This window comes from Hippoglossus stenolepis, chromosome 15 (assembly GCF_022539355.2).
Source record: "Hippoglossus stenolepis isolate QCI-W04-F060 chromosome 15, HSTE1.2, whole genome shotgun sequence".
Taxonomy (NCBI): Eukaryota; Metazoa; Chordata; class Actinopteri; order Pleuronectiformes; family Pleuronectidae; genus Hippoglossus; species Hippoglossus stenolepis.
In genome coordinates this window covers 9,284,830-9,304,570 of record NC_061497.1, presented here as the reverse complement: position 1 = coordinate 9,304,570, position 19,741 = coordinate 9,284,830, and the positions used below count along the sequence as shown (strand labels likewise).

General features: G+C 41.0%; 3 protein-coding genes across 3 annotated transcripts; 1 reads left to right on the top strand and 2 right to left on the bottom strand.

Annotated features, from left to right (window-relative positions):
• Nucleotides 1-841: 841 nt before the first annotated feature.
• On the bottom strand, nt 842-4,898 carry rraga (Ras-related GTP binding A). Its single transcript, XM_035179096.2, has 10 exons — nt 4,742-4,898; nt 4,307-4,409; nt 3,192-3,291; nt 3,020-3,086; nt 2,690-2,912; nt 2,084-2,179; nt 1,875-1,997; nt 1,682-1,773; nt 1,467-1,582; nt 842-1,384 (listed from the first exon to the last, which is right to left on the bottom strand). Exons 2-10 carry the CDS (start codon nt 4,331-4,333, stop codon nt 1,281-1,283), a joined length of 948 nt encoding a protein of 315 aa, XP_035034987.1. The 5' UTR covers nt 4,334-4,409; nt 4,742-4,898; the 3' UTR covers nt 842-1,280.
• A 1,754-nt stretch (nt 4,899-6,652) lies between these two features.
• Nucleotides 6,653-10,522, bottom strand: chmp1b (charged multivesicular body protein 1B). Its single transcript, XM_035179348.1, has 8 exons — nt 10,338-10,522; nt 8,954-9,051; nt 8,705-8,851; nt 8,488-8,556; nt 8,291-8,398; nt 8,143-8,186; nt 7,838-7,910; nt 6,653-7,299 (listed from the first exon to the last, which is right to left on the bottom strand). Exons 1-8 carry the CDS (start codon nt 10,354-10,356, stop codon nt 7,255-7,257), a joined length of 603 nt encoding a protein of 200 aa, XP_035035239.1. The 5' UTR covers nt 10,357-10,522; the 3' UTR covers nt 6,653-7,254.
• A 271-nt stretch (nt 10,523-10,793) lies between these two features.
• On the top strand, nt 10,794-19,141 carry LOC118121667. Its single transcript, XM_035177692.2, has 2 exons — nt 10,794-11,204; nt 14,568-19,141. The coding sequence occupies exon 2, from the start codon at nt 14,574-14,576 to the stop codon at nt 16,893-16,895; it is 2,322 nt and encodes a 773-aa protein (XP_035033583.2). The 5' UTR covers nt 10,794-11,204; nt 14,568-14,573; the 3' UTR covers nt 16,896-19,141.
• The last annotated feature ends 600 nt before the right edge of the window (nt 19,142-19,741 follow it).

The following is a 19,741-nucleotide window of genomic DNA, read 5'->3' as shown; positions in this document are numbered from 1 at the left end:
TAGGGTTTTTTAATTTCCTCCTGATTAGTTTGGATGCATTTCTCTATAAACTGGTTAGAGAATTTTCATGTAGAGTTCTGATTTCATTCACGAGCTACTATAGCGATACAGATTAGTGAGCCTGCACCAGAAGCAGCTGAAGACACAGCACCAGCTCCACTGTGCTTTACAGATGAACTTGTGTGTTGTGGATCATGAGCAGATCCTTTCACTCTCTCCTCACTCTGATCCTTCCACCAAGTTGGAGGAGGTTGATCTTTAAAATCTTGGTCTCTTTGTTCCAGAGCTTTTGCAGCTCATCTCTTCTGATGTCAGTGACTGTTGTTTTGGGGGTTTTCTTCTCTCACAATGTTTCAGTCATCAACTGCTGTTGTTGCCCCTGGCCAACCTGTTTGATGCCCAATGGACAATGGTTGTGCAGTGTTTCAAATCGATTTCCCCCTTTTTCTTTGCTTCAAAATAGTTAGCTATTAGATGTTTTAAACAATCAATTACTCCATCAATCAATCTTAAAGTCAAAACCTGGGCAATAAGAAACACTGTCAGTCACAGGTTCCAATGTTTTCTCGGATTAAAAAAATTTGTAGGTTCAAACAAAAGGTGCCATGTCCTTAGTCAACATATCTAGATGCAAATATGGGGAAATAAAAGCTGAACTCTTATCTCATCTTCAACTTTTGACTGTCTTCAGAGAACTGCTAAAACAAAAGAATTGGCTTTGAGGTTCCATTAGCTCTGCACTGTATGCACCATAAATATGTGTTTTTCTAAATGTGGATCAAGCAGTAAGCAATGTGAAGAAATATTGAGTCAGACAAAAAAAACAACACATGACATGATATTTTTCTGAATATATCTATATTGCTTGCACTTTGAAAGTTTAACAGAACAGCTCACAAACGGCATCTGAAAAGCAAATTTGGAGAAACTATCCCCGATCACAGGGATTCACTGCATAAAGTGAATCACATAAAGTGAAAATATCGACTGTGCCAGACAAAGTGTGACAGCAAAAGTAAACACAACTATTTCATTTTTTTCTGTAATGCTCCGAGTTAGGACAAGTATTTCAATAGACTGCATCAGTGTTCAAGTTACTGTAGAAATTAGACCAAAAGAAATACTGATTTCATTCCGTAGTAACTGTGATTGAATGTAAAGATACAGAGGAGACTGAGCAGGGCTGCACAAGTGTGTCTGGGAGCAGAGAGTCCGCGACATGCCGTTTGGCGGTCGGTGTACTGATTGGCTGAGGGTATCCACTGGGACAAATGTGACCACTAGCGCATTCGCATGTGCAGACTGTGCTTGGGTCCGTCCACCCGCTCCAGCTTCTCAAAGTGTTTCCTAGCATTACGGATATTGATGAGAGTGGCTGCAGAGGCTAGAAAATAGAAACATGATTAATTATGATTATTGTTTTAATCATACAGTCAAAGCAAAGGAAGGCCATCTTCACTACTTACGAATGGAGGGGTCTGACATGATCACCATGACATATGTGTTGGAGGTGAAGACGTCAATGAAGGCTGCAAAGTTGGAGTTCCTCACTTCCATGCTTTGGAAAGAGGCTGCAAGTTTACTGGAAGCAAAATATTTGAAAAAAAGAAATGAGAAACATCATACAAGTGCAGCAGGTGATTTTGGCAGTAAAGGTGATGTTTTTGCAGAGTGAACTTACCTACAACTGAGTTTGAACTGTTTGATAATGTTACTGATCTTCTCGAATCTATGAGCATCACGCTGCTCTTTGCACTGATAGTGGGAGATCACCTGCATTTTACAAAAACACCACGTCACAATAACGATCAAAAGATGACTTTCATATCCAGGTTCAGATTTTCTGTCATGCAAAGGGAAGTGGTCGCTCTCACCAGGAAGGTGGCTCTCTCAAACAGAAGAACTTCATCTGCCTCAATGATTTGTGCAAAATTCCTCAGGTTCGTTTCCAGCTGCTGGACGTTTGGTATGAGCTGGTACACGATGCTCGACCAGGCCTGCAAACACACGTGAACATGATTTTGAGGCCCTTATCAACTTTATCAGCCAAACAATTCAATAAGCAACTGTATGTATTCACAACCTTATACAGGGTTTCGTCCCAGATCGATGTCCTGAAGCATGTGCAAGCCAGAGGTCGGGACAGTCTCTTTAAATCTTCTTCACGCTCCTTAAAGATCTGCAAAGACAATGAACACAGTAAAGTCAGCGGATCAGTGGAAACCGAGGCAGCGATGCAGGTAACGCTCTGTATTAACATCAAAAACACATGAATACATAAAGAAACTATACAGAAATCTATCTATAAATGAATGTGTAAAGTAATAGTAAATCCAATCTGCATGTCTTTAGACTGTAGGAGGAAGCCGGAGTAAACCCCCGCAAACACAAGGAGGACATACAAACAGTATTCAGAAAGACCATGGTCTAAGAACCTTCCTGCTGTGAGGCAACAGTGCTAACCACATCACTATTTCTTTAGGTGGATGACTTGTGGGTTTTATTAATTTATTCCCATCTTCATAGGGACAATCCAACAATCATTAGCTTTATCTGAAATACCTTGATTCCATTTTAAGTTTCTGGTTACAGTGTGAATATTTGACATTGCAAAGAGAGCTACAATGTTCATGTGACAAAGGAGCAGCATCTCTGATGAATGACGTAGAAAATGTCAGGTAGAGCTCACCAAATCTCTCTGGTCTTCCTGCACCAGGTCCATTTTGTGCACGAGGCAGAACACTTTGGCGTCAGGGGAGTTCTGCAGGATGGCCTCCAGACATGACTGGTAGTAATGCATGTCTTTCTCCAGCTCCCGACTCTCGACATCGAATACGTAAATAAGCACCTCTACATTTCTGAAAATGTTGTCCCTCTGGCTGGTGAAGTAGTTCTCCATGAACGTGTCCTGGCTGTTGTGTAGAGAAGCACAGAGCAGTGTTTAACAGGTCGGATCAGGTAAAACACTTTGAATCGAATCTCGTCTAAGCACAGTAAATAAAAGAGAGATATACTTTACCCTCCACAGTCCCACAGGTTTAGAACAAGATTGCCAAGAAATCGTACATGCGAGTGCTCCACATCAACTACATTAAACAGAAGAATGACAAGACAATTTTAGATACAGTTAAAAAAAACACCCAGAACCAAAAATGTGTTGCTGTGCAGCACCTTTCTTTAAAAGCTCTTACTTGTAGCTCCAAGGCGGCGTGTGTCTCGAGCTATGTAGTTGGCAAAGATGATTGATCTCATGCTGGTCTTTCCAGAACCACTTTTCCCCATCAGTAGTACCTGAAAACACAAATACAACTGATTACACCATCACTAAAGTTGTGTATACTCACTTCTAAAATACTGCATTAGAATGGAGCATTTTAATGTTGCAGCTAGTGGAGATGGAGCCATCTTCAAATGATTTATAAAAGGATCTTTTTAAAAAGGCAAAACGAGACTGTTTTTAGACTGGCTGCTCGTTGAATTGTATTTATTTTATCTGTCTATTCATTTTACATCTTAGACTGTTATACATTTATATTATTTAATTTAATTGTAATCACTCATTCAATTATTGACTTATATACTGTCTCTGAATATTTTCACTTTCTATCTCTGGTTTTACTTACTCCTCTTTTAGTATTTTATTTTGATCCTTTTCACATCTCTTGTAGTGTTTAGTTATTTTATCTCTTTTTATTCTCTTTAGCTGCCCTCGATGTTTCCACATTTCAAGTTTATGAGATTTACAACAGCAGTTCCTCAGTTCCTGTTAAAATGATTTTTAATTTGTTAGTGGATGGGGGAAGGGGTATGTTACCTCCGCTATGGAGATCATGTTTTCACCCCTGTACGTTTGTTTGTATGTTTGTAAATAAAACCAGAAAAAAAACAAAAACAGTATAGATTTCCAGTAAACTTGGTGGAAAGATGAGTTAGGGGAAGAACCCATTAAACTATGATAGGGTTTTCTTCAACATTTTCACAGGGAATAATTCATAAATCTTGATTACAAAAAAATTTAAAAAACAGGCATATTCAGGGAGCTGATACCTATGAGTGTGTGAAATATGGAGCTGCTTGGTTGGATTTAAAAAAGGGACTGTTGGGCCTTCGCCAGAGGTATGAGCTCCTCTGAGAGCCATTCAAGATTTTATAGTTTTAATGTTTTCATTCTGTATTGCAGTTTGTGTCACATTGATTTTCATGACCGATCGACTGACAGATTGATTATTAAAGCTCCTAAAAGCTGCACTACAGGAGATACTTGGGAGTAAACAAACTTCACCACTGCCTGTGACGTTGGACTCACCTTTTTCTTCATGGCTGTGCTTGACATCCCCCTCAGCAGACACGGTGTGGCGTGTTGCTGTGAGCCGCAGGTCAGGTGACTTCACTCGGCTCTTCTCCTTCAGCTGCGGAGCAAACACAAATATTTGTCACCGAGCTGACACTTAGCTCTGCTGAACCCGTGATCCCACAGGGGACACGTCTCTTCGCATACAGTCTGTGGCCTGAACACTCAAATCCGTGGACGGGTCGAAATGTTTAAACAGTCCGAAGCACACACGGGAATAATAAACCAACCTCTTATTTATGTCCATAAACTCTTTTCTGTGCTCCGGGATAAACACATAAGCTAATGCTAACGTGGCTAGCAGCACAGATCAGATAAATGTCAATTAGCTTAGCCAGGCTAAACAGCAAGATCGCTAAGTTAATATCCAGACACGCGTCGTCTACTCACCGCGTTTCTTCTGTTCAAACTGGTTTTCACTCTGTTCTTTCACTTGTTTGTACGAATACACTTGTTCACGTTACTTGGTGGAAGCAGGCAGTGAACTCAGGATCAGCTGCTTCCTGTTTACGCCAAAGTCACATGATGACAAACTGTGCTTCGGCCCTGCGTTCGGTCTCACAGGCACAGCAGACAGGATTCAATATTTATGTTTAGTTAATATTTATGTTCAGTTAATAAAAAAAAAAGAATGTTAAAGTTAGAACAACCGATCACATGTAAGTCTCATATTTATCCATTTTGGAAACGGAGAGTAAAAATGCCTTACAGTCATTACGCGGAGAAAAAAACAACTCGATTTCTTTCTCCCATTACTCTAAAAATATTTTTTGTTTTGTCAATATCAGTAAATTCAAGTGTAAAAATGTATGAAATAAATGTTTTAGAATTTTATGTTGTAATATAATGGTATATTATATAGTATAATGCAACTCAGCTATACCGATGTAGTATGAGCTACATTCAAGAAATAATTTTACTCTTAATTCTTTAAGTATATTTAAAAGCCAGTACTTACTTCATCCAAAAATGTAGTAAACTCATATTGAAAATGAGTTATTGGATTTTAATGTTTATTTTTTTTTTCCAGTTGTTTCTTTACTTGTTGCAGCTCCCTCTGAAATATGAAACTACATCTCCTCATTATTTAGGGTGGTTAGCTGGCTGTGGAAATAAATAAATTAAAAACCGTTCTTGTCATTGTCCTAATACACTGTTGTATATAAGCCTAGCTTGTGTTCTTTTTCTCCCTCACCCATTTTCATACATTTATGTGCATACGTGCACACACCTCTTTTTTAATCTTTCCTAAACTCTACTGTTGGTTGAGCAGTCATATTGTTCCGTTACCTTCCATTATGCTACAAAGTGTTTATTCTAATCAATGCTGCAAATACCTTTATCTTTCTGATGTTCTCCTTTACACTTGGCATCTATCGCACTTCTGTCCATCCTGGGAGAGGGATCCCTCACATGTGGCTCTCTCTGAGGTTTCTACGTTCTTTTTACTCTGTTAAAAGGTTGGATTTTTTTTGTAGTTTTCCTTACTCTTGTTGAGAGTTAAGGGCAGAGGATGTCACACCTTGTTAAAGCCTTATAGACAAATTGTGATTTGTCAATATGGGCTATACAAATACAATTTGATTGATTGAATTTGGTATAAAGAACTCATAAATTGCTCCAATGTTACTACCTCATTACTTTATACTGTTACCATATTATCCTACTACTGTTATAACGTTTTTATCCTTTTGTACTGTACATAAATTAGCAGTTTCCCTGTTCCAAACAATGACCACCAGAAGGCAGTGAACATTAATGATAATATGTACACTGATGAAATCTGTCTTTTTCACGTGTCAAGACAAAATATCAAACTAATAATGATATTCACTTCCACTTCACAATATGCATTAAAATGGATAAAACTGAAGGCTCTATATTTGGCAAAGCTGCTGAGCTGTAGTTGCTTAGAATGACCACGAGAGGGCAAAGAATGTGTAATTTAGAATATAATTGAATAAAATAAAGTGTCACAGCAGTTCTATGAGTATGATTACTTCTTAGGTGGCAATAATTTCCCATTGGACCACACAGTGCAAATGCACACACAATCAAATCAAATACTGGTATATATAAATAACATTACATACACCTATATAATGTTGATTCATGACACCTTTCATTTCCTGCTCACCTCAACAGTTTTAAGTGTCCATACTTCAGCAGAAAAAAACACAGCAATTTCTGAGATGTCACAGAGCTGTGGATATACGGTGTGTGTGTTTATCACCACAGACTGCACAGAGAGATTTATATGGATTTACTGAAAATGATAAATTCATTGAGAAGTCAACACAATAAAAGTATTATAAAACTTTATTGTTTACTTACTGTATTACTAATCTCCAAACTGAAACCCCCTCCCAAACAATCAGTGAAGATGACCAGTCTCAAACACACATAGGCTAATCACCCGGTATCTTCTTAAAATATTTGTCAGAAGTAAAATAAAACAAATCAACACAAGTTTTCTATTCACCAGTTAGAAGGAGGAAGAGGAGGTCTTTCATTCTCTGATAAAAGAAGAGAAAAGGCATATGCCGTCTGCAATCATGCACATACGAAGAAAAAAAACTGAAACCTATTATCCAAAAACCTTCAGCTTATAAACCACAAGTAGGAATAAATTGTATATAAATAATATACAGGGTAATCACTGTTGCAATCCTAAATAATTTCATGTGTGGAGATTTTAAGCATACACATTTAACAGTTCTGTTAGCTTGGGGTGTCTTATCGATGAGGTTATCAAAAACATAGAACCAGTGAGGGCCGTTATGTGAGGGAAAAAAAACAGATACAGCAATTCTTCCAGAGAGACATTAAATGTAAAGAGGACCTAAGAGATATAAAGTGTTTGGGGGTAATATTCAGGTAGTGACGTCCGCTGCAGTCGTCCGTTACATTTGATCTCTGAGTTTGGCGAGCCTATTGGAGAGTTCATCCTTTGGACAAGAGAGAGCAAAGACAGACAATGAGGATGAAGATGATGATGATGGAAGAATCAGGGTTATTCAGAGAATATCTTTTTTTACGCCTGGGCCACTGTAGATGTCTGAGCGGCAGGTGTGCATCACAATTTTCATTTCATTTTCATTTGGTTTAAATTCCTTGTTTTGACAAACATTGTGTTTTTCACTAAAGGTAGAAAACATTCAAGTTCATGTAGCAGCAACAGTAGTGATTTTTTTTTAATGTATATTTGTGACTTAAAGGGATAGTTCACCAGAATAATTAAAATTCACTCATTATCTGCTCACCACTATGCCGATGGAGGGGTGGGTGAAGTGTTTAAATCCACAAAACACTTTGTTGCCGCAGAATCAGTAAACCCCTGAAACTCAAAAAGTGTTTTGTGGACTCAAACACTTCACCCACCCCTCCACCGTCATATCGGTGGGTAGATAATGAGTGAATTTTCTTTTTTAGGTGAACTATCCCTTTAAGTTTAAAACAAGGATGTTGTGAAAAGCAGGAGTGTACCTGTTCTGCAGAGGCCACGCTGGTGCCCACTGATCCGGTCTGTCCCTGGGGGAGCTCCATGTTCAGGTCCAATCTAAACACACCAGCATTTAAAACTTACATTTAGATTAAAGCCACAGTGCCTTTGCTTACACTTTACTGAATAATACTTTTTAAAATATTCCTCAAATGTTTGTCAAATTCTTTGACAGAAACAACACTTCAATCTATGCCTGAAGTCTATGAATACAAATATCTGTTTATCTATATACAGATCTAATATTATTGAAAAGAATATATTGGGGGGTAAAAAACTAAAAACTTACCCTGCTTCATCTGCCAATTCATGCAGCAATGAATCCACTTGGTTCTGAAACACACATTAACATTAACAAATTAGAAAAATTTGATATACAGCTTGTTTGTTTAAAACACTGAGACCACAACAATGACTAGTCGAACAGAGACACGTACCTGTGGTGTCGTGAGTGTTGTCGTGCTGCTCATGGTGTCCTCCATTTGGGCTGTCTGAACATCCAGAGTCTCAAACTGCCGTTCAAATTTTTCCATGAGAGCTGAAATCTGAAAGAAAAGAGGTTGATGAATTGTTTGATGACTCAAGGACAAAAAGACGATGAAAAATATTACTTCCATGTGTAAATGCCACTCACCTTCTCTAAATTCATACTCTTTAGGGTCATGTCCATGCCTTTCACCACTCCACCCATAGATTTAGTGACCTGTGAAATAAAATTAGCAAAATTATTATACATTAAATTATCAAAACAGAAATAAAAACTAAGCTTTAGAGTCAGGATTTCCAATCGCCAGCCAGTAATTGATTTTCTAGGCCTACAGCAATATGCAAGGACCCTGTGTTCAACGTACCTGGTTCAATGTCACTGCAGTTTGAACCCTTGATGCGACGGCCTCTACCCGAGCGCTCATCCTCAGGAAGTTCACAGACTGGTTCTTCTGTCTGATGGCGTTCTCTGCATGGATCCTCGCCACTTCCGTATTCCCCTTCTGTATGGCCTAGAGACCACACACAAATATTGTGGTTCAGTAAAGAAATAATCAGGCAGCTTCCCTTAGTAATGTGTTATTATGATGACTGGTTTCAGAGGTGCAACTTACTTTCTTGACTTTCAACTTCTCTGCTTTTTCCTCTTTGTCACATTTCTTGGAGTTTCTTTGGAGATCTTTGGCCGCCATTTTTAAATTAAAGAGATGTTCTGAAACATGAGGTTAAGGAAGAACAAAGTCCAAACAAAAACAACAATTCATTGTTTCGACCATCAGTTATGTCCTGTGGCACTGGGCTGTCCAGCTAATAATATCAGCCAACCGCGATATAATTAGGGCTCTAAATCTTTACCGCACATTAAACCTGGAGCCTTCTAGTTGCTTTAAAAGACTAAGAACTAAGGAGAATTGCCTGCTTAGCTTCTAACCTTAATGGGTTTAATACACAGCTAGACCAATACATCTGCCATGCTGATATATTGGCCTCAGTGTGCATGTCATGATGATAAGAACCAGGAAATGTCAGGACTGAATTTCCAAACTAGTGTTGAAGTCAGTAAAGAGTGCATTTACACAGGGTAAATATAAATGAAAGAAAATCTAAGCGATCAGACTCAAGATGATTGTTTGTGTTAAATCCTATTGGACAGTATACTTGATTTTTAAAACTCAAGTATAAGCTATTTGTTCAATGTATTATTTTGTTTAGTAATGGTATACATGGTAATGACTGAATCTATGTTGTTTGTTATGCGGAAAGATTACCCACCCAGAGACTTATTGTGACCTCAATAAATGTTTAAATGCCTCTTGAAATCAAAGTGTCATGTCAACAACAGCTCAGAGATCTCTGACTCTGTCACCTTTTAACTACCTGAACTACATTCAGTACCTTCAGGAAGTTTACACATTTACAGTCTTTGTCAACTATTAATTGTTCTAGTTAACTTTCAGTTTGAAGCCTATAAAATCCTGTATATCTCAGTTCACAGTTTGGAAACCGCTCTTGACTTTATATCGAGGCAGAGACAAACAGGTTGTTATCTAACTGCTCTTGTTGGAGTTTCCCTTTAATTGGCCTGTTTGTTTCCCTCATGTTAAACCTTCGTGGTGTTTAAAAAAAAGGCAAGATCACCATGAAAACACACATCCGCTCTGTTCTTCATTAGTGAGAGTATCAACCAGCCCCCTGACTGCATCGGTTAACCTGTGAACCAGCAGTTGGGTATTTCCAGACACATTAAAGCCTGCCAGGCCTTCAGCCCGCGTCTCTGTTACGACGCCTGGAGTCGACTACAAGAAGTCCGGGTTGATTAATAAGACATTACTTATTTCTTTAAGTGAACATGTGACCCATTTATCTACGTTTCCTACGTCTGGACCCATAAATCCCACCGAGAACCACCGTGTTGCTGTCGCTGTCGGAGCCCTCTCGTAATGACGTTACACCGCAGTCCCAGCTCCTTTCTTCTCCGCAGTTTTTTAAAAAGGATACTGTCCATAGTGGAAGGCATCTTGACGCTGCTCCTCTCGGTTATTCCCGCTGCTCTCCTCGCGAACACTTCACCTCCAATAATCTGCTGAACAAAACCGAACTCGTCGGGGGAGAAACTTCTGCCTGTTTGGGTTTCGGTCGTCGAGCGCTCCTGCACTTCCGGGTGTCTAACCAAAATATCAGTGACGTCACAGTCACGTGCACGTGGTATTCCATTCTACGTCACGAGGAAGCTGCCCCCCCCCCCCTCCCCCTGCTCTCTCTCCTCTCCTCTCCCACGCGTAAAATATGAATGAAAAGAAGAAAAAAGAAAAACAAGCTGTTGACAAATAAACACTTTTCAACGTGTTTGATTATTTGTTGTCGCGAGTGAACCGGAGGTGGGGGGCTGGGGGGCGGGGAGGTGGGCGGTGATCGCGGCTGATTGATGATCAGATTTACGGTGTGGATCGCGGCGGGGAGAGGGGATGACTCACTCCGCCTGATGCGATGCTTCACCCCGCATCGGCTCCTCGGCAGTGCGGTGGCGCGCCGGTAGTTGAAGCCTGACACGTCGGTGCGTGATGCTCCTCCGCCGATACCAAACAAACTTTATTTAAAAGCAGTGAGGGGGAGAAAAGGGAAAAGTGTTCCCACGCACACACACGCGCGCCCGGCTTGTTTCCAACTCGCGCGGCCGAGCGTCGTGATTTACCGTAAATTTCGTGACGCCTGATTGCCATGGAAACAGTGCTCCCTGCGCTGAAGTGTCCGTGTTAAGTTCGGCATCAACCTCTCAGCGGGGGTCGGATAAAACCTGTTGGCCACAGCTCGCTGCTTCTGTCATCTCCTGCCTTTACTTTACACTCGCATCTGGACACACAGCAGGTGAGCTGCCTTTTCTTTTACTGTGTCTCATTCTGACAGCTATTAACCTCATTGGTTCTTCTTCTCCATCATCACATGAGACAGTTTCAGACATAATATCAGTCATTGTTTTGGGATGGCTGTCAACTTAAAAGCTGCGATCCATGTGTTAAATGTACCGTAAAATGCACGTTTGAACTAATTGGAAGCATCGTGTTAAGTTTAGAGAACAATGGATTGCACATTAGAAAGAAAACAAATGGCCTGTGCAAAAATGCTGTTGCAACAGTTTTTGAAAAAATATCCACATATATGAAACCAGATCACGAATAATAAAATCAGTGATGTGCTATATTCAGTTCAGCAGGTTTAGTGGTCAGGCCCCCTGAAGTGGTGCATTTAGTTTTTTGCGCACAGGGAAAGGATCCAGGAGAACCAGTGTGTGATGCTTCCTTCAGTGGCTGTATGACTCATATAGTCTTATCTATAAAGAAGCCAAGAGGCTCAGGAGCAGTCCTGCTGCAGGACCGAGCTGATGTAACCCGGGAGATTCACTAGAGAGTGCTGTGGGCCACACTTCCCCATGTGGCCCCAGTCACATAAACCACAGTATCTACAGCCACTGAACGGAACCACATCCTCACTGGTGGCGATGGCCGCAAAAATACACTGAGGAACACACACGAGGCTGTCCACGCACTGTGCACTCAACAGATGATCCGGTGCTGTTTACAGATGCATCACATGGCCAGGTCCGTTTGAAAACAATACTAATATAACCATTGCATATTATTACACATATATATAGTATTTATATGAACCTTTTATCACCCTGACTGTGTTTATAGTAGTTTTGTATAATCCATTAAAATCCATTTTAAACTGTTGCATAATCTGCTTTAATCTAAATTATATGTAAAATTGGTAAATAAGAGAAGAATCTAGATGGAACAGGGATCACGTTTAATGTGACATAATAATAATAACAACAACAATAATAATAGAACTGAAGTAGCCTCTTGGATGAGAGCTGTGAAGTCTTCAAGAAACCCAAGCAAGTCCAGTTTCCGTATATGTACACTTACAACTCCTGAGCATACAATGACCTGGATGACTGCATGAGAATCTTCAGGTAAACAGATCAAATACTCAGTAGAGTGCATACTGCCCGTGTCCAAAAGTCCCCTTAAGAAACCACATTTAAATTCACTACATCCATATTGTTATTTGGATCTGCACCAAATTGCACACACTCATAAATATCAGTCCCTTAAACACTATCTCACAATGTTGAAGTTGGTGAAATCAAATCCCTCTATCCACCCCCAGATCTGGATCCACACCAAAATGTAAGTTTCATGGTAATCCATCAAGTAGTTTTTGCACAATCCTGTTAACTAACAGACAAACAAACACATAAACACACACACACACACAAATTATGATAGAAGGCCTACGTAATGTTTCAAGAGGTATAGATCTAATGACCTGAAAGTTGATGGATCTTCACATTATCTCGAAAGTGTTATGAAATTGCACTGATTCACATATCTCTGGAAAAGCATTGTGTGAGTATTATTATGGTGGAGCAAATATCAGAAAAACAAGCAACTATGCCTTTCAGTTTATATAGCGTGCACTTAAACGTACATACTAAAGCTCCTTTATGTTGAGTTTTTGGTTGTGAGATTATTTTCTCAAAATGATTTGTCTCAAAAGAAAATTCCAGTTAGAACTGGAGGAAATTAACCCCCCTCTCTCCTTTATAGAAATGTTTAGTATGATGCGCTGATGTTGGCTGACGCATAAAGGAAGAAAAAAAGACCATTAAAAGGACTTTATAACGAGTTGAGGGATGATGAGAGAGCATTCATTTTTCAGAACACCCTGAGGATCCTTAACTGATCCCTCATCCCTGCTGTTGTCATAAACATATCTGAGAGTGTGAGGATCTTTTAAAGCTTCCAGCAATAGACAAAAACAAAATCGGACATTTTCTTCAGTAGTGAGTGAGTCAGCGAACATGACGTACTCTCACAAATGCATTCTCCCATTATAACAGCAGGAATAAACACATCGTCAATCAGCTGCATGCTGCGTATTAGAAACAGTCAAGTGTATAAGCACAGCGGTGTATGCCTGCTCTGCCATGACAAGTTTCATGTGCAGCTAATTCAGCCCTCATACATCTCTCAACCAAGGTTGACTCTGTGTCTGAGAGCCAGTGAATGACACGCTGCAGGTGAGTCACCTGTAAGCAGCAAATGGCTGCATGATCATGGAGGAGATTCAACATGGCGACTGCTGAATGTTTCCAACACGTCAAGTGGCACGAGAGGCAGCTTTTGATGTTCCCAGTGCCACTGGAATGTCCCGTAACAAAAGAGTTCATTTCAAAACTCACAAAGCATTCCGGGAGGAGTTGGAAAGTAGGCACAGTCATATCAATCTTAGCTCATCTACAGCCACACCTTACAAATTAACTTTCTGCACAAGATTAGAAGTTTAAAAAAAAGTAAGGACTTATCTGTAGAACATTCAGTCATGATCTGTGATAGAATTTCTTGTTGCTTATTGAGTTTTCTGTGCAAGATCGACATGTTTAAACTGTGGTTTATTTTTGAGCTGCAATTTAGTTACCTTTGCTATATGTTATGCTAGTGGCCGTATACAAGACTAATTAATCACTTACTCACTCCTCTGAGCTCACGTTGAGTTTTGTAGCTGCCATATGAGTTTAAAGGTTCAGTGTGCATGATTTACTGACATCTAGTGGTAAGGTCGCACATAGCAGCCAGGTGAATACGATTTCCCCAACTCTTCCCTTTCCAAGCGAGTAGCAGAGCATTCAGTGGCCTTCAGGTTACCAAGAGGCTCTCTCCAGAGCCAGTGTTTGGTTTGTCCATTCTGGGCTACTGTAGAAACATGGCAGTGCAACATGGTGGAGGACCCGTTCTCAATGTACATGTAAAGAATTTATGTATATCTTATTCATATTATGTCAATAGATCCTCCATAATTCCACACACTGATCCTTTAATGCAGACTTTCAAATCTAGCTGATCGAGTGGGACATGGGTTGCTTAAATGCGTTTTTTGCATTTGAAACTTTCAGGACCTGGGGGAAACCCCAAAAGACAAGACATTCAAGCAAGCAAATGAGAGAAAAATATTCTTAACGATAAAGATGTATACAAGGTGATAGGATGATGTGAAGAAAAAAAAAGTGATTTGTTCCACATTGCCATTTGTAAAGGGCATCTTGCACTGAAAACAAAAGGGCAAGGCTATTGGTTTATGTTGCTCTAAGAAAAAGCAGTGTTTGTTAGATCATGGCAGACGTTAGCTGTAGTGTGATAAATATGTCTGACCTCTCTTTCACAGGTAAGGATGATGGAGCTTCAAATAGAGAAGAGGTTCCACAACTTGACCCTTGAGCAAATCCAAGCTCTGGACAAGGTCTTGACCGAGGTCATCCCCATCCACGGACGAGGAAATTTCCCCACCCTGCAGGTGAGAGCGAAAGACATTATCCGCGTGGTGAAGGATCGGCTGGTCGAGAGAGACATCCAGGTGAAAGACATACGGCTCAATGGTGCGACCGCCAGCCACATCCTGGTGAAGAATAACGGCCTGGGCTACAGGGACCTGGACATCATTTTCGGAGTGGAGCTGCCCAGGCAGGAGGACTTCCAGGTAATTAAGGATGTGGTGCTGGGCAGCCTGCGAGACCTCCTCCCCTGCGGAGTTAACAGACGGAAAATCACTTGCCTGACAATGAAGGAAGCCTATGTGCAAAAAATGGTGAAAGTTTTCAATGAGCATGACAGATGGAGCCTCATCTCACTGTCGAATAACAGAGCTAAAACCGTGGGGCTCAGGTTTGTTAGTTCCCTGCGAAGACAGTTTGAGTTTAGCGTGGACTCGTTCCAGATAATATTAGACCGCATGCTTGAGTCCTACTGGGAGACTGAGAGGAGGCAAGGAGGGCAGTTGCCAATGAAACCTGGGAATTTGGCTAAATCAGACAATGAGGAGGAAAAGAAAAAGAAGGAGCAAGCAGGCGTTCTTCCAGATGCTGGGGGGGATATTGAAAAACGCTCAGCGATGGCAACCGGTGAGGAAAATCAGTGTCTGGAAGGAGTAGTTTCTGTGCATGAGAAGGAGCTTCCACAGGCTAATATTGAGCGTGATGATGGGAAGCATGAGGCCCAGCAGGTGTTAGAGGCAGAGAGCAGTAACTTACAGCAGGAGGAAGAGGAAGTAGAGGGCATTGAGGATGTTGTTTCAGAGGAGGACATTGTTTTTGAGCTGTGTGAGGAAACTGGAGAAGAGAAAGAACAGTTTCACAGTGATTTTCCTTTAGCTTCAACACCTAAAACTTTATTTGCAGACGTCAGGGATCCACAGATGACACACGCCTGTTTAAAGCTACAGGGCAATGAAGAGCTGTGTGAGTCACAAGCTTCCCAACCAGTGTCTATTAAGCATATGGCAAAGTCAACTCCACACGAAGTTGTCCATTGTGAAGAAAATGCTCATTTCAAAGTTGACTCTGTAATCTGCAAAACTGAAAAGACCCCAGACCCACAAGACTCACAGCTTGAGTTCTCCTTCCCTCCTCCAGCTAAGAAAACCTGCAGCACATCACAGGACGTAGTACCAGGCTTTTGCCCCTTACCCAAATTACAGAGAAAAATGTCTCGGAAGTTGATCAGTAAACCTGAGAAATGGTCTCTTCTCACAGATCTGTCAGATCTTACAACACAGCTGTTTCCACCCATAGAAATCCCCAAACCACTTCAGCCGAAGCCTTCGTCCCTGGACACCGCTCAGGTTCAACGCTCAATTGAACCGGGCACCCAGTCGGAGAACTTTGAGGGTAAAGATGCTCTCACAGTTCCCTCATACAGTCCAGCCAGTACGCCTCAGGGGGCCACTGGCTCAAATGAAACCACAGAACAAACTGTTAAACCAAAACACTCAAAGAAGCCTCCTGATTCAGAGACTCAGCGCCACACGTGTGCAGCAAACATCGCCACGCAGCCTCAGGTCGTCGAGCAGAAACCTGAAATGACGGATACAGTCCTGAACAGGTGTGGGTCAAGCTCATGGGCCGGGGCAGCGGGGGAGCCCACCATCACCATCGAAGCTGAGTGCATGTACGGAGACTTTGAGCAGGCGTTGGAACACCTTCGCCGCCGTCTCATCGCCACCCACAACCCAGAGGAGATCCGAGGAGGGGGCCTGCTGAAATACAGCGACCTGCTGGTGAGGAACTTCAGGCCGGCCAGCGAGACAGAGATCAAGTCGTTGGAGCGGTACATGTGCTCCCGCTTCTTCATCGACTTTCCTGACGTGAGCGAGCAGCAGCGCAAGATCGAGGCCTACCTGCAGTGCCACTTCATGGGCAGCGAGGAAACGAGCAAGTATGACTTCCTGATGACCCTGCGACGCGTGATAGACGAGAGCACGGTGTGTCTGATGGGACACGAGAGGAGGCAGACGCTCAATATGATCACGGTGCTGGCCCTGAGGGTACTGGGTGAGCAGAACGCCATCCCCAACACGACCAACGTCACCTGCTTCTATCAGCCGGCCCCGTACATGACGGAGCCCATTTACAACAGCTACTTCATCACCCAGGCCCAGCCACCGCTCGTCTACCACCCCTACCCTCTCCACGTGCACATGCAGACTGGCCTGGTGTAGCTACAGTGGCGTGCCCACAGGGAGTCGTGTCAGCTTTCAGCATGGTGCTCTGCACACAGAGGCACACGTGGAGGTTTTAGCAGCAACAAGCAACCACGGGCGTAGTGTTGTTTCATACTTTGAAATCCCTCCTGCTTATGACATGAGAGATCCTGACGGGTCCGAACTGAACAGGCTCTGGAGGCAACGCATGTCACCCTTTGAAGACGAAGACTTTTGAAAAGGAAAGAAACGCAAAGAGTCGAATTTTACTCGAGCTTGTAGAAAGGATTTGATTGAAGTGGAGGGACTTTGTTTGAGGCTGTTTCAGCTCAGTTTTGGTCGGGCTCTGCACCGGTCACACTGCCCTGGTGGAGGGAACGTTGCCATGTGATCATTCTTCACAGCAACAAACATATTATAAAACATAATCTCTGAATCATCTGGTGGCAACAAAAAAACGTAGTTTGGATGACGTTTGAATAATGATAAATCGTTTCCAGTGGGTTCAACCCTCATGTAGCTGTTTCGTGAAATACCATCCTCTGTAGATTAAAAATCAGCACGTGTGTATTCACTGTATAGAAATAGGACACCAGACATACATGAGCAAAATTTGCCGTGGTATTTCCATGATGTCATAAGTTCTGTATTTGTGAATGTAAATAGCCAATAGGCAGAAACAACAGAACTCAGATTCAGTAAAATTATGGACAATGCGAAATATTTGGGGATTTTGAAGCAGGGTGAACCTTGGATCAATCTATTAAAAAAAACTTAATTCTGTAAGTATTTCTCTAAACATTGAACATTTGTTGCAAAATACACAACACTAAGTGTAAACGTTTAGAAAATCTGCTTTATTTATTATTTATATATTTGTTTTACTGGAAACAACTCTTCACAGATGTTGATTGAATCCTGATTGGTTCACATAAATACGTGACTTCACATTTTTCCAACACCATACTGCCCACTTCAAACCAGTGAGAAAACAAACCTCAAGTGTTTTCTCTAAATGTTAAAAAAGTATTTAAAAGATGAATATGTAACTTTTACCTATAAAAGTAGAAAAAATAAATGTAATCACCCCCCTAATATCAGTCAAAAGATAAATAGTTTCTAGCGTTGAGTGCATACGGTCAGTCTCCTTCAGAAACTCCATTTTAATTTACATGCAGATTTTTATTGGGATCTGCACCAAACCGCACACACCTATAGATCAGTTCTCTAAACATGACAGATTTTCTTCATAAAGATCCATGAATTATTCTCTGAGAAATCAAGGAAAATGTTGAAAATGTCTCCGTTTTGCAATATTAAAGACATTAAAAAAATCCTGGATCTGAACCCCTGATCTGGATTCACTCCAAAATTCAGTGGGTTCTTCCTTGAGTCATGTCCCACCCCTCCACAAAATTTGGTTCAGTAGTTTATGTGTAATCCTGCTAACTAACAGACAAACAGACAGACAAAAACACCATAGTGGATTTAATAACAACACCCGTTTTCTGACCCGTCTCCCCTCCTGATAATTCTCATAAAGCCCCTGAGAATATTAAATCAAACTCAGCGTTGTTGTGATCCCACTCAGTGACAGATGTTATGGTTTGAGGGTGTGTTTTCCTTGTACTTGCATTGTAACCGTCTCATGTAGTGCACTGAGTTATGAACTTGGAACTGTGGCTGTATCTCTGAATCCATCCTGCATTTTACCAAATAGATTCTCATATTCCTCATGAGAGAAACATCACAGGGACTTGCCTGCTGGGGGCTTAATGAAGAAAGACTTGTTTTTATGTTCACAAATTAAGAGTGAACAGCTGAAAATGCAGAGTGCATGTTTGTTTCCCCTCAAAGTTCCCAATCCCCTCTTCAACAGGTCGTGTCTGTTGCCACTGTTGTGCGCTGTTATGGCACATTTCAACACTTCTTGTCCCTGTATGTCTGTTTATTGTGTTTGCATAAACAATTCATGTACTCAGTATTAAAAAAAACACAGAGGTTCGAATGTGTGAACTGTTCACACTAAGTCATGTGTAACTAAATGCAGATACGTGTTGTGGAGTAAATACGGTGTTTCAGACGTGCTTGTGAATCTCTTATGAAGTATTGAAGACATCTAGAATAACGTGTGCAGTTGTGCCCTACGTAGATTTTAAGTGATGTATCTATCTTGAGACTGTGGGTGTGTTGTATGTGTATCTTTAAGGAACCGTTTCACCAGTGGAGAATGTCAAAATATTCCTGTTCTAATATCTCGTTGCTCAGATTGTTGTTGTGATAATAAAAAAATAACACAACCACTTTTTGTCTGGAGTCTGAGTCTCACTGACATCAGCTTATTTTCATTAAGCTGCAGGGGCAGCCATTTGTGTAATTGTGTTGGCACGCTTTTTTCAATTATGGGGGATAGTCACATTTTCAAACGTTACTTTGAACAAGCTCGAGTTTTATCAGATTGTTTATGTTCTCATCAGGTGTTGTTACTGGCACAGATATATTGGCCTTTATACAGGCACTTTTTCAGTGGTCAGAAATGAATATTTAAGTAACAGGTCATTTATATGTATGTCTTTATGCTCACACATGACCTAAGATGAAATATGACATTTTAAATGACCAGTTTTTCACATTTCATTTTACATTATATTGCTGCATCACACGTTTAGATTTGCTGTTTTCCTGCCAGTCGTGTGTGGTAAAAATGTCTATATTAATATTTCAATCATACTTGATTTGATGTTATTAAGAGTAATAATAAGTCTGTTAATGCATTGGTTTAATTTGGAACAGAATAAATTCACAATAAGTCCCACTGTTCCTCCTCAATCCTGTCACTGACACTTTTCGGATCATCCTGTTCT

What these genes read in the sequence shown, in the direction of transcription:
- LOC118121667 (XM_035177692.2), top strand. Translation starts at nt 14,574, where the DNA reads ATGATGGAGCTTCAAATAGAGAAGAGGTTCCACAACTTGACCCTTGAG.
- chmp1b (XM_035179348.1), bottom strand. An exon ending in AGAGTATGAATTTAGAGAAG is followed by an intron (nt 8,399 to 8,487) that starts GTGAGTGGCATT and finishes CTTTTCTTTCAG; the next exon opens with ATTTCAGCTCTCATGGAAAA. An exon ending in CAACACTCACGACACCACAG is followed by an intron (nt 8,187 to 8,290) that starts GTACGTGTCTCT and finishes TGTGTGTTTCAG; the next exon opens with AACCAAGTGGATTCATTGCT.
- rraga (XM_035179096.2), bottom strand. Translation starts at nt 4,333, where the DNA reads ATGTCAAGCACAGCCATGAAGAAAAAG. An exon ending in ACGCCGCCTTGGAGCTACAA is followed by an intron (nt 3,087 to 3,191) that starts GTAAGAGCTTTT and finishes TGTTTAATGTAG; the next exon opens with TTGATGTGGAGCACTCGCAT. An exon ending in AACCTGTGGGACTGTGGAGG is followed by an intron (nt 2,913 to 3,019) that starts GTAAAGTATATC and finishes TCTACACAACAG; the next exon opens with CCAGGACACGTTCATGGAGA.